At 41.3% G+C, this 14,707-nt stretch overlaps 1 protein-coding gene across 1 annotated transcript in view; it reads right to left on the bottom strand.

The window, feature by feature from the left end:
- The window catches only part of Arid2 (AT-rich interaction domain 2), a 144,856-nt gene that overhangs the window by 38,060 nt on the left and 92,089 nt on the right, over window positions 1–14,707 (bottom strand). Inside the window, 5 exon segments of the mRNA XM_036207841.1 lie at window positions 7,489–8,562; window positions 8,564–10,341; window positions 10,712–10,908; window positions 11,491–11,625; window positions 13,401–13,482. Coding sequence (XP_036063734.1) covers window positions 7,489–8,562; window positions 8,564–10,341; window positions 10,712–10,908; window positions 11,491–11,625; window positions 13,401–13,482 — 3,266 coding nt within the window.

The raw sequence follows: 14,707 nt of genomic DNA, 5'->3' as shown, positions 1-14,707 counted from the left end.
GCTGGGATTAAAGGTGTGCGCCACCACGGCCCGGCACAATTCTTTTTCTAAGCCCTATAATAGTATAAAATACAAATAAAAGAAGAAAATCAGATGTTGAAAACTTCTTTGTGGAAATAAGAATAGGATTTGAGTTCTGGGGCTGGCTGAGGCTGTAGCTCAAACGGCAGAGTGTAATGCTGGGGAGCAAACCCAGGGTCTTCCCATGCTAGCCAAGTATTCTACCACTGGGGTTCCATGTCTGTAATCCTAGCTTTTGGAAGGAGAGGCATGTGATCAGAAGGTTCAAGGTCATTCACAGCTATGAGTTCCAGAACAGCATGGGATATACAAGAATGTGTCCTTAAAGACAAGGAAAAAAGCAAACAAACGAAAACAGCAAGGAAACAAACAGAAATGTTGTGTTCTAAGCTCAGAGAGGAAGAAGTCTACTCTGTGAATGCAGCTCTAGCCAGCCGCCTCTGCCATCAGTTATCATCTCTAAAATGTAGAGTGAGAAAATCAAAGTATGAGCAACATGAATGCCTCAGACGCCATAGAGAGGGACTTTCCAGCCCCATAAATCAGGACTCAATTGTTCAATTTGCTTTTTAAGGAATTTTACCTATTCTGTATGTGCGTGAGTGGTGTGTGTGTGTGTGTGTGTGTGTGTGTGTGTGTGCGCGCGTGTGCACGCGCACGCCAGGCTGAGGATAACCTTGGAGAGTGAGTTCTCTTTTATCACCATGAGTTTTGGAGATGGCTTATGTGCTGACCCTAAAGCCACCTTAACAGCCCTCAACCCCAGTGTGCCCTTTTCAACAGCTCCTGTGACCTTGCAATCTGATACCGCCATTGCTCCTTGACTTTTCAAGTATACCTAGTACAATCTGACTGCTGAGATGAAACCACACATGGAGTGCCGAGATTCTCATTCCATTATAAATGTTACTATTGCCATCATAGTAGAGAAATCCAAAGGAAACAGGTTTTGAGTTCAGAGGGTAAGATGAACCTACTCCAGTGTCTCTCAATGGGTTAATACTCCACATGCAGACCAACCACCCACCATCTGATGGGAGAAAGAACACAAATGGTGTGTGTGAAGTGCCACAGACACAGTCAAACTGTTTCCTTAAAACAAGAGCACTGAATAGAAAATTATGAATTCAATAACTGAAAAATAAAAGGACAAGTTCTAGCCAAATATAAATCGCAAGAGTGAGAAATCACAACACACTAGAATTTTACCTAAAGGAAGCATCTGTCAAGGTTAATGGACTTTCCTGATTTGGTCACTACTGCCATTTAAATTGTGAGCCTTACTGCCTATACTGCCCAATGTGTGTATAAAGACTTACTGACTTTCACAAATGCCAAAAGACTTTCATCTTTTCGATGACTGTGAAAGTCTTACTGGGTCACAGAAAATAGAATCAAGGCATCATGTGACATTTTAATTCCAAGTGTTAACAAGGGATATGTCAAGGATGACTGAACTCAGTCTAAGCTGTGAATTAAGAATGAATAAAAAACATTATTAGCCAAATGCAATGTGTAGAACATCTTAGGATCCTAATTCAAACAAACTTAAACAACCACCACCACCACCACCACACACACACACACACACACACACACACACACACACACAACTAGGGGAACCTGGAATATAAACTGGTAGAGGGAATATAAAGGAACCACTATTTCCAATAAGTATAATTTGGTACTATAGTTCATGTAACCATTTAAGAAAAATAAAAATTGAAACACAAATGAAATGATGTTTGTATTTGTTTTGGAGGGTGTGACAGGGTAGAAGGGAACAGAGGAATCTAAAATAGCAAATGTGACTGACATCTGGAGGGAGCTGCTGTCCTTAGAGAACATATACATATATAGATTTAAATACTAATTAAGTTAATGTTTTACAAATTAGGTCTTGGGGGTTGGGGTTCAATTTCTGGCACCCATACGGAGCCCCAGGACATCCAATGCCCTCTTACGGCTTTTGCCAGCATCAGGCATGCTCATGGCACACAGACACACATGCAGGCAAGACATTCACACTCACAAAATACATAATAATGAAAGGCCTTTTGCACAAGCATGCAAAGCTGGCTTCTTCTCCCTTGGCATAGTCTCTAATGACTGCAGAAGGCTAGCCACAGCCAGCACTCAGACACATACAAAAAGCTTCAGTAAGGATTTTAAGTGGTCAGCTCCAGAGGAATACTGTATTATCAGTCTTTACTGAGAACTAGGGGGCTTTTCAATTATGCTTTTTAAAATCGATGTGGAAAAGGCTAACTTGCACGAGCAAGTAGCTAAATTAACATAATGCAAGGAAGGGATGTAACAAACTGTAATTTGTTTGGTAATATAAAATTAACAAAAATGTTCATGAATATGGCATTTAATTTCTGGAAACAGTATTATTCGTTTTGTTAAACTATAACCTTGCTTCTCTTTATCATCTGTTCAAGAGTAAATTATAGCTAAAAATTCCAGATACCACTGACAATACTTTGATATGACATTCTTAGATCCCTTCCAAGTATCAGTAGTGAACCCTTTGAGTAACAAGGACTAAACTGCGGGGGGGCGGCGGCGGCGGCGGCGTCCACCTGAGTTGCACTGGAGGTGAGCAGGGGGCAGGAGCAGTGCGGGGCAGCTGCTGAAGCACTGCTCTTCAGAGGCTTCAGAGATTAGGGCTGCACGAGAGAATCAGCGCTCACGGGAAAGCCTTTCTTCTCACGTGTGTGAGGATGAGAACTCTACCGTAGCTAACTTTCTTTCAGCGGGCCTAGTCCCCATGTTCCTTAACTACAGGTTAAACATCAAATGCGACATTCCAAAATGTAAGTTCTAAATAAATTTGAAACTTTCTGAGCACCAACACAAGGAGAGAAGACTCTTCTATGAACCTTTTGTACTACATACAGAGTCACAAAACATATTGTACAAACACGTATGTAGCGGGTAGCCAGTCCAGCTTTGACCCGGAAGTGCCACCCCCATTGAGGCTTCGGTAACTGTCACGACTACAAGGTGGAGCTGAGACAGGACCCCCGAAGACCCGAGATCCGGATGGGCCAGCTCTCTTGGTTCCTGGATCCTGGATCCTGGACGCTGGAGGTAGACCGAGCAGAGTTCGCCAGAGAACACCGCCGGACTGTGCTACACCTTTGCCAGACCCTGCATCCTATCCCTTCACTTGTAAGTTACCCCACAAAATAAACCTCCCTTTTAACTACGTGGAGTTGTCTTAATAATTCAACCAATACATGTATATGTAAGATATATGCTTATATGTAAGACACATAAAAAGGAAACATATTTTGTGTTTAGATTTGGTTCCTATCCTCGGGATATCTCATTATGGTCTTAAAGTATTTCAAAATTAAAGAAGAGAAAATATGAAAATCTGCAAAAGTTTGGTCAAAAGCACTTTGGACAGGGGCTTCAGTTTCTACTGATTTTTTTACTCTTATTAACTATATATATGCATGCCCTTGTAAGAACATGTAGAAATACAATAAAAAGAGAGTTAGGTTTCCTGGTAAAGCCTTTCCCAGTTACTGCACTATGCAAATACAGTACAAATCCCAGCACAGAGTACAAAAAATTGAAATGGCATCCTTGTGGCTTTTGTTAAAAATGATCTCATATGATAACACTAAATGTACACTCCTAAAGTCTAAAGATTCCCCTTTTAATGGGCTGAGGCAATTCCTCAAGCTCCTTTTCAAAGGGAGGAACAAATTGAGCATGGTGGATCAGATCTGTAACTGATTGTAAACTCAGGAACTTTGGGCAAGAAAGTGGAGAGTTAGCTGCCAGACTGGGCTACACAGTAAGATACTGTCTCAGAAACCAAACCAAACGAAACTAAATCAAAATAGGAACAGACCAAAAAGGAAACAAGCAAAGAACACTGCACTATGTAACACATTAAAAATGTGTCCTTGAGAAGAGGGAACTAAGACCTAATACACATAAAATATGTGATAGGCACAACCTAATAAACTATTTTATATACAAGAATTTAACAAGTTACCAAAAGCTGGGTATGGTAGCACACTTCCTCCAGCAGGAGGAAGAAGCAGGGAATTAATCGTGAGTTCAAAGTCACCCTGGTCTACATAGTCCAAGGACAGTCAAGAGTTACTTAGTGAGACCCTGTCTAAAAAAATAAAAACAAAAAACAAACAAAATATAAGTTATCAGATCATGGGATTATTAACAGATACAGAATATTCAATACATGTTTTCCATAATGCTGAAAAAGACAAACTTTCCTTTGTCTTTTAGTCATTTTTAATTTGTAATTATGTTAATGCGGGTTTTGTTTGTTTTGCTTCTAATAGACATCATTTCATGGAAAATGCAGAAGGTAGGCCATCTGGAAATGGTACCCCATAAGCTGCATTCGGAACTTGCAAATATAACGGATTTTAAATGAGCAGCTATAAATAAAGAAATCTGCCTTGAAGTAGGTATAATTTTAAAAATTCTCTACATATTTCCAGTTAAATGTCATTAACATGTAAAATTCATAGTTTCACATCATTTACTTTCAAATATTCCTCCTTTATCTATAATGAAATTAATACAGCAGACTAAGAGGAGAAACAAAATCAGTAGGAAAGATGTGTTGTGATAAAGGCAGCAGGAAGGATCATCTATTGCACTGCTCCGGTCTTTTGGCCCTAAGCATTCTGAAAGCCTAGTTAACCCTTTCTAGGGACTGTGTTCCTTCTTGACATCCCTAGATCCTTTGAAATAGCAGGAATGATGTCTCCACTGGAAAAAAAAAAAGCACATTTCAAAACCCTCTCCTGTATATTCAGAGGCATGAATGTCATGGGGGTAATCAAACACTTTCTGATTACATTTGAGGCTTGCTCCACAGGAGATAATTCAGGTCTTGTACTGTAAATATGGTAAAAAGACCAGAGCTATGAAGGTCATGGGTCTTACAGGGCATTCTCCTGCATCTACTGCTTTGCTAAATATACACTGGAATGATGAATACACGTAGACATTCAGTAAGTTAAATTTAATTTTTTATTGTATGTAAGAATTTCGTTTCATCTTGATTATATGTCTTATTGGACATGTTGTTAAGCTGCCATCTATTTATACTTATAACCATAGATTAGTGCTCCTCTCAACCCTGGTCAAAGAAGTCTTTCTGTAATTGGTAAAGGTTAATGCAGAGACTCCTAATTTATCAAAATGCTGACAATAAGGGACTATTGGGTGCTCAGACCTAAAAGGACATCTGTATGCATCTACTGCCCCCTACTGCAGGTCTCCAGGCTCAGGGACACAGTAGAAGATGAAGCAGAACAAATATAAGAGCTGGAGGTTGGGAAGGAGCTGGGAAGTGCTGACTTCTGGACCTGATGTGACCACTGCTCTCATCAACTCACAGAGCCACAGTTATGGACTATGAAACCAAGCCAGTCAACATTCCACCAGGGCTTGGGGAATGGCTCTTGAGGACCTGTCCCTGGTTGAGGAACTACTGGCAGTTGATGGCTGCTTGAAGAGTCATTGTTCCTTAGGGATATGGCAGCTGGAATTGGTTGTTCCTACTCTAGATGGTTCTATGTCCATATGCATGTGAGTAGTATTAATTGGACTCAGTGGTTTATAAAAAGAGATGGAGTGTGAAGGTGAGAGGGGTCCAAGCAGAGTGGCTGAGAGATGAGAGGGGGTACATATGATCAAAATACACTGTACACATGTATAAAATCATCAAAGAACAAATACAAGGTTCTATCTTGCACCTTGTAAGCCACCAATTCAAATAATGAATAAAATGGCATTAAGGCAAGGCCTAAAAAAGAACCCTAGAGAAGGAACAGATTAAAGAACCTGGGCAACAGTGGGAGGGCTCCTCAGGAGTAAGCAGGCTCTTCAGATGGCCCAACAACTATCTTCAACCCTGAACTTGGGTTGTAAAGTCTGTCCCATATGCCTAGCTTCATTTCACACCTGGAAGAGCTGAAGCAGACCTGGACCACTATGGGATGCTGACCAGCAGCAGGTACCATGTTAAACACCACACAAAGGAATCCTGTTTAGTTTTGTTTGTTTGTTTAATTTTCATAGACCTCCGTGCATATTTCACCTCTTTCCTTGCAACTAAGTATCAACTTTGGAGATAAGGGATCTAGCTTTGGGACTGTGCACACTGAGAATTGAACCCAGGTACTTAGATAGGCAAAACAAGTCACTCCACACTCAGTTATACTCTCAGCACAGAATATAGATGTTGTTTTTTAAGATGTATTTATTTGTTATGTATACAGTGTTCTGTTTGCATGCATCCCCACAGGCCAGAAGAGGGCGCCAGATCTCATTACAGATGGTTGTGAGCCACCATGTGGTTGCTGGGAATTGAACTCAGAACCTCTGGAAGAACAGTCAGTGCTCTTAACCTCTGAGCCATCTCTCCAGCCCAGTTGTTGTTGTTTTAAATAGACTATGTTCTCATAGGAAATTAGTACAGTTTAGTACATAATTTTTCAGATCAGCAACAAAATGTATGATTTTAATGGCCCACACCATCTGCATATGACTAATATGCTTAGAGTTTTAGTATTTGTGCCCTAAACTGATCCTTTAATAATACTAACATTTTATATACAATAGTTCAAATAATTAAAATATAAGATAAAAAGACAATTTTCTAGAGTTGTAGAGAGAAATTATTTAGAAAAGGAGAGCAAAGCTAATGAATTAAGAAAGAGCTGGCTTTAGACTGAGCCAGGCTTAAGTCCTGGTACCACTCTTGGGCGATGATCCTGGACAAGTTAATTAGCATCTGGGTCTTCACCACCACTACTACCACCACCACCACAGTATTAACAGTTTCTATGTTAATAGGATTCCTGAAGATTCGATGAAAACATGCTTTATTGCAATATCCTTAGTGAGGTCCTAACATCAGCTAACATTACTATTCAGCTTGGCTACTTATTACTTTTTGAATACCATAATCAACATTAGACTGGAAGACTAAGGACACACAAAATGAGGGTAAATTCCATAACACTAGAGTTCTTCTGTAATTTAGTTTGGTTCACTATCATTTTATTTAGAGTTCTTAAAAACTCCAAGAGGAAAAAAAAAAAAAATCAACCAGGCATATATAATCAAGATGAATTGAAAAGTTCACATATAGTAAAAATTTAAAAAATTCAACATTATACCATTTAAGTGAAAATGCCAACATGTGGAGTTATATGAATAAAACTGCCTTAGAATTTTCTAACAGTCACTGGGTATTCCTGCCAGGTACATAGATAGCATCCACAAAACTGAAAAGCTCCTTGCCCTGAATGCTAGAGTGAAGAACTGAAAAGTGTCTAAAACAAAGAGCAGGGAAGTTTGAGTCGACCTGACCTGACACCACAGCTACCTAAGCTGACACATAACCGTCCATTTGCCCTTCACGGTTCCAGACCCCATGGTAGTGAAACGAACAAGACTCACCTGCGTGACCACACTCTGCATGCAGGATGGCGGGTGCTGCTGCCTTTGCTGCACAGCGCTCTCTATTGCCACCTTAGCTACTGTGCTTGGATCTGCTCCTGCTGGCACAGCAACCATTGTTGCACTGCAGCCAGCATTGTTGGGGTCACTGATGGTAACAATTCTAACCCCTACTTTATTTGGAATTCCTGGGACTGCTTCCCTATCGTCCTCCTCGGCCAGCCTCTTCACAGCTTTGCATTCCGCTGTGCCATTTGTAGACCGGACGTCAGATGACAGTGCAGAATGGGACACTCGAGATCCTGAGTGGGGAACTGCTAGGATTTGATGCCCCTGTATAACAGGGGCTGTAGAATGCGGTGAGACTACTACACTTGGGCGTTGCTGAGGCACATCTGAATTCAAACTTGAAGCTAGAGGTCCATTAGGCAAATCAGTACCACTGAGTTGCTGTGTTGCCACACTTGAAGCTTCCTGCATACTGCTTGTGGACGGTGACCCACCCAAAGTTAACACAGGTCCATTAGAAACTCTTTCTAATTGATCACCTTTGGCAGTATCTTGCTGAGTAGCATCTGAAGTCCCTTGTGGTTCTACTGGAGATATCTCACCATTTCCAACATGATTAGAAGAAGTTTTGTGATTTGGAATGTTTTTGCTTAAATGAGAACCATCTCCTTTATCAAAATCACAGATCCCATTAACGAGGGTTTTTTTCAAATCACTTTTGATATCCTGCATGTCCACTTGTTCTGAGTTCTGTTTTCCAGATGCTCCGTTCTCACCTAATTCCAAGGATGGCCCATTGCTGATTAGTGAGCACTGATTAGTCTCACTCTGAAGTTTCCCTGAGTTTGAAGGAGGTAGACTTGAGTCACTGTACTTTCTCCCATTCAGAAGACTTCCCACCTGGATTTCACCTTCACTTGTGTCCCCATTGCTGGTGTTTGTGGTTCCTCGTCGGCAGGACGGATTCTCCATGACTTCAATCTTCCGTTCATGAACATGTAAACCTGTTGCTTCCTTTGCTTCCTCCTCCTTTTGGCAGATGATCTTATCGCCTCTGAATGGGGGGGGCAGCAGTGGTGCATGGCGATTGTCCGGCTGGGAGCGCTGGCACCTGAAGTCCGGCTCCTGCCTGCGCCCCACTCACGCCAATTCCTGCTGGAGCGATGAGCTGAGCCGCATTTCCCTGACTCACAGTCGCAGTTGCAAAACTGGTATTTGGCACAACTGTTATGGTTACCTGGTTGCCAGAAGTCCCTTGGAAAATGGTTGCTGGGCTATTTGAGATCAGTGGGCCCGGCAATATCTGTAAGTTCGAAATGGGCACTGTTTGCACTCCCCCTGTCGGCGGCATTGTACTTTGGACCAACTGAACATTTTGCTGTCCGACCAACAGCTGCTGAGCTGGAGTCTGCCCCTGTACTCCGAAACCAGCTGCTTGGTTATTGGCCACCTGATAGACCACCTGAGGGCTAGGAGCTCGAGCATTGTTAGGGGGAGGAATCTGTGGTGCTGGGAGGATCAGCTTGCCCCCTGGGGTTGAAGGCCCCCGCTTTGGAAGCAGCAGCTGTTTTATCAGACTAGACTCACTGGAAGCAGGCTGGGCTACTCCTGCATTTGTTTGCTGGGGCTGAACTTGCATCTGTACTTGTTGTGGCTGCTGAACTTGTACCTGTACCTGCTGTGCGGGAGGGGCTGGTGAATGCTGCTGCTGCTGCTGCTGCTGCCTCTTCACAGAGAGCATCTGACTGACAGTCGGAGGTGGTCCCTGTGACTGAAGGGTGGAAGAAGATGACATGGCAGTAGGGACTTGGTTATTACTAACTGGGGCAGGCGATGGTGAAGAAGATGGAGTTATGTTTGGTTGTCCAGTTAGCTGAACAGTCTGACCAGCTGGGAGAGCTGCCGGATTAGCAAGAACAATTTGGTGAATGGCTGGTGCATAAGTTTGACCTTGTTGCGCTGGCTGGCTTACAATCACTACACTTTGCTGGGTTGGTTGCTGGGGTTGTTGAATAGGCTGCTGTACCACTGTTGATGAAACTTGCTGAGAGGGAAGTGGTTTGGGTGCAATGTTCTGGAATCCTACCCTGGAGGGCTGTGGACTTGGAACACCAGCTATGGTAACCACCTGTCCTGTAGCTACCTGGAAATTCTGTACTGAAGTTGCTGAAACAATGTTGGATGCAGAAGTTGTAACGTACTGTGGGGGTGCTATGATAACAGTGTCTTGAGGCTGGCTACCAGCCGAGGTCTGTTGAGATGAAGTGTGCATAGGTTGTGGTGATGTGCTGATTAACTGTTGACCCTGTGAAACTGTAGACGTACATGCTGGCATGTTCTGTACTCTTCCGAATAGATGACTCTGTGGTACAGTTTGCTGAATTACTGTGACAGGAGTGCCTGAAGGGATCTGTCCAGGGACCACTGTGTGTAATGGAGATGGTTGTGGCATCACAGATGGATGGTGAAGCAAAGCCTGAGAGTTCACAACTGTCATAGGTTGTGGCCCTGTACTATGATTCTGAACCACAGAACCCTGTGCAGGTCCTCCTCCAAGAGCAACACTCACAGGAACTGCTGTCTGGGGCAGGGAATTCTGGATGACTGTTGCCTTAACGACTTCACAAGGAATTGGAGCTTTATTCTGAATGACAGTCACTGGAGCATTCTGTTGCTGGTGAGTGTGAACTGAAGGATTTGGTGGAATTCTAGAAACAGTCTGTGCCACAGTATGAACACCTTGTACTGGAAAAGACATTTGTGTTGCAGTCAAATTTGAAGACTGATTGGTAACAGAAGTCCTCTGAAAATGATTTCCTACAGCTTGAGATCCATGAGGGATTCCTATACATGGGGAAAATGAAAGTTCCTAGTGAAACGAGGGCAGGACATCAAATGTCTTGTTATCTTACTTAATACAAGAGGAAGGGTGTAAAGAAATGAACGCCCAGAGAAGAGGAGACATTTGAGTATGACGACACCCGTGAGAAACACCGCAAAAAGCACAGGGCAAGGTCATTGCTTAATATACACAATATACATTTAAATTCTGGTTCTATACTAGCAATGCTTAAAACACTTCAAAAATTGGAGTATGCTGCTATTGCCTGTAATCCCAGCTTTTAAGAGAAGCCCAAGCTTGAGGCCAGCATGGTTTGTATAGCAAGACCTGCCTATGAATACAATAAAAAATATTAAAATTTAAAATGAATACCTGCAGGTGAAGGAGTTGGAGATACATCAGCAACAGAGTCAACACGGACAACAGGAGTGGGAACCGGCTGCTGCTGATAGTACATCTGGATGGGGAGTGGTATGGCCCTCCGTTTCGCTCCTATTACATGGATATGTGCCTGCCCACTGCTACTGGAATCCTCCACTCTCTTTACTGTATGATTTGGAAAAACTGTTCTGTAAAATAACACATACTCAATTATGAAAACCAGCACAAAGAACACAACCTGTCTTTAGTAAATGCTTAGCACACTGACCACTGTTATTAATGTATGGACCAATATGCTTCACAATATCATATTCTGCAAAAGTGGAATACAAAGAAAACTATGTAGAAGATTAATTCTCCAATTAAAAAGCCATTATTTATTAACAATGTTGACTTGTATGCAATTCCATATATAATAGTTTAAATACATGTGTTTTTACAAAATTAGCAAAGTATCAAAATGTCTTATCTTAGGTCAGATGCATGTTAACTACATATTAGGATTTAAGACTTAAAAAATGAATAATGTCTTCCACATGTCAAAGAAGGTAGGAGAAAGAGGAGAATTGGATTTCTTACTTTCTTTCTTTGATAGGCCTCACCCTGTCTCAACACAGTGACTTCACACGTCTCCACTGCACTAAGCCAACGTGTGAGGAAGTTCAGGCAGCAGAGACGCAAAGGCCAGCAGCCTTGTGGTGTTTGTTTTCTACAGTATGCAAGAGCAGCCAACGTAGATGAATTTTACTTTGAAAAGCGATGCACTTTACCTCAGACATCTGTAAAACCCAGTTGATGTGAGAATGCCACCACGAGCTAATTTACTACAAGTTGAGAGATACTCAGAATACATTTCTGCTCGAGAGACTGAGCAATCTGGATTTACTTCAAAGTGAGCATTTAGCCTAAAAAAGAGCAAGAAATTAAGACATTATATACCACAGGAAAACTATGTTGAAAGATAATGTGTTACACTAATAATTACTTCAACTAACTACATTTCATTAACTCGTACGTCAGTAAAATACACACTAAGTTCTAGACAGATTTAATGAACTAGACTAATTGCTTATCACACTTACTACAGTATTCTAAACAAGATCTAGAGTTACAGCTCAGCCACAAGAAGGATAGTCTGTTAGCAACAGTTCTCTAAGAAGCAGTGTTACCCAGTGGTTATCTGCTGGTGTACCTGTTTTGCACTAACTCCTAATCAAAGGCATCATACTGTACACTGAGGTCAAGGAAATAGTGGAAACCTTAACTAAATTTTTCTTTGCTCCTGGAGCAAATTCCTTCAGCCAAGAATCAGCAAAGTTTTCAATTATGACATCAAACAATGACATACTACACTCTGCCACTCTCATCTCCAAGCACTTCCGTTTGCTACTTCATAACAAATGAACACATACTTCTTTATAAAGTAACTTCCATCTACAAGTCAGGATTAGAAACCTAGTTACCTCTGTAAAACTCTTTCCAGAATTCACTATGCAAAACAGGCTAACTTGTTTCTCATACACTACTCACATAGTAACAATGATAAAATAATTTTCTTTCCTTCTTGTTAAAAAGTGTCAGGAATATAACTGGGATGTGAAAAAGATACACACACACACACACACACACACACACACACACACACACTTTAATGTGTGGTGGTTTGTGCTCTTTCCAACTTTCATAATCCTCTATGGTCTCAGAGTTCAAAAGTAGATAGAAAACACCATTTACTTTGCACTGCAGAAGGCGGCTAATAGATCCAGCTGGCATTAGAAGAGTCCTCAAGAAGAAATGGTTAATGTGTAACAATGAGAGGGAAGGTGAAGAAAAGCCAGTGGAGACACTGGAAACCAGAACCTGGTCAGAGCAGAGCACAGCAGTCTGGGAAGGTCTCAGAGAAACAAGGTATGAAGACACCCAACAGTGACAGGAGCCCAAGCAGTAACCCAGCAAAGGAGGACGGGAGAGGAGTTTCCATGTGGTTGCAGAACCAATGTCGGCACAGCTCCCACCAGAGCCTCACCAGCTCTGCATATACCCTGCCCGCATGTATGAGATTGGAAGACATAATCTTCTCAAGGAGACAGTACTGTCAAGTTGTTTATCACAAGGTGCAGACACACCAGCTATTCTATCACGTGATTAATTCTCCCTTACTAACCATGGACAGGAAAGCTGGACTACCTTTAAATGAGGTTAGCTTTAAGCCAGATGTGCTGGTATCTGCCTGTAATCTCTGTACTTGAGGGGCTATGTTCAAGGACAGCCTGAGCTATACAGCAAGGACCTGCCTCAAACACAAAAACAAAACCTCGTTCTACTTTCTCAACACTAGTCCAACTTAGTTTTAACAAAATAATATGACAAGAACAGACTTTGTAAGCTGGCAAATATTATATCCTACAAAGTGGAAAAAAAGGTAACGTTTTAACACAAATGTTATTCCAGGGGCGTTAAATGTCATAATTTAAAGACATTAATAACAGGCTGTTTTAATTTAGAAAACTGATGAATTCTTTTCTTTCAAGTCATGCCAAAGTATATGTGAAATGACTTATTTGTACAACTCAGATCTACTCTTACTAAGAACTGTTGGGTGACTAATGAATCTGCTTCTTTTTCTGTTGCTTTGCTCTTCCCAAGGATTTTAAAGCCATACTAGAAACAAGCCACTTACCACTGACAGGCAAACTTTTCACTATCTATTTCCACTATTCCTGGAGGTGGAGCAGCATGCTGGGTTACAACTGTTCTGGAAGCTGAAGAAAAAGACACGTTAAAGCTATATCACTAACAAAATATAGTCACTATATGCTACATTCACAGGCACTGAACCAATTCTTATTTATAAAGAATGTCTTCTACAAAGGTATAGAAACATATGGAAATAAACAAATTAAAGAAAGCAAAATGACCATGTATTAGATCAGGTACTGTTTTAGAGCCTTCCTATCTTGCTTAGCCTCATAATGATTCAACAAAAATAAAATGGGTAATTTAGCTATTAGAAATATAAATTATTTTCCCCATCTTAGAAACCGATTGAACACTTCACATATTTATTATTTTTCACTGTTCTTTGGTGTATAGGTACAGGTAAGAAAATCAAGCCACAAAGATTAAAAAAGAACCGTGCCTGAGTAAAGCAGTGGATTCAATGGGAGTGAGCACAGCTTGGTAGCAGCATGTTTGCCTAACCTAGGTACAAAACCTTACATTCAATCTCAGCACTACAGTCCATTAATAAAAAAGTGAACAATTAGATAGGCGAAGGTCACCAGCTTGATAAGCGTCTGTCAGCTCAGCTGCACAATGCATTGGAAGTGATAAATTCATTTAAAAGATGAATATTAATTCTACAGAGGCTCTAGGCTAAAACAGAACAAAAAGCCTTGGCCTCATGAACAGACCTATCTCCAAAGAAAAGCAGGGAAATGTTGCTTTATACGAACAGTAAGAATTAGCTTTGCAGGGTGGGCTCTGAGTGTGTATTGAGCTTGAGCCCAGCACCGAAAGTCCAGCACCTTCTACCCCAGCCTCATTAGTCTGGTTTTGTAGCAGACATTCCCACCTATTAAACGAGGGAAATCTGTACCATCAAGATTTTTACAAGAATTAAATCCAAGAATATGATACAAGGCACTTTATAAGTATCAGAAGCAGCCCTCAAAATACAGTAATGCTCAATATTGAATACTACTTCAATTTTCTTAGCCCAGAGGTCCAGACCAATAACATCAGCATCTCACAGGACCTTGTTGGACATGAAAGTTCTCAGGTCCCACCTGACTAGAAAATTCAGAACTCTGTGCTGTACGAATGCTTTCAGACTATTCTACTGCATTCTCAAGTCTGTGAACCACTATGCTAAGTAGTAAGCATGATTTATAACAATGTCTTATAAATACCTTTGTAGAAATAAAACCTATCAAGTCAAGTGTTTCATAATTCTTTACTTGAGGAAGAAAGAGAGAGAAGAAGGAA

The sequence above is a fragment of the Onychomys torridus genome, chromosome 16 (genome assembly GCF_903995425.1).
Source record: "Onychomys torridus chromosome 16, mOncTor1.1, whole genome shotgun sequence".
In the NCBI taxonomy this organism is placed as follows: Eukaryota; Metazoa; Chordata; class Mammalia; order Rodentia; family Cricetidae; genus Onychomys; species Onychomys torridus.
Note: the sequence above shows the minus strand (reverse complement) of the source record. Positions and strands in the feature narration are given on the sequence as shown.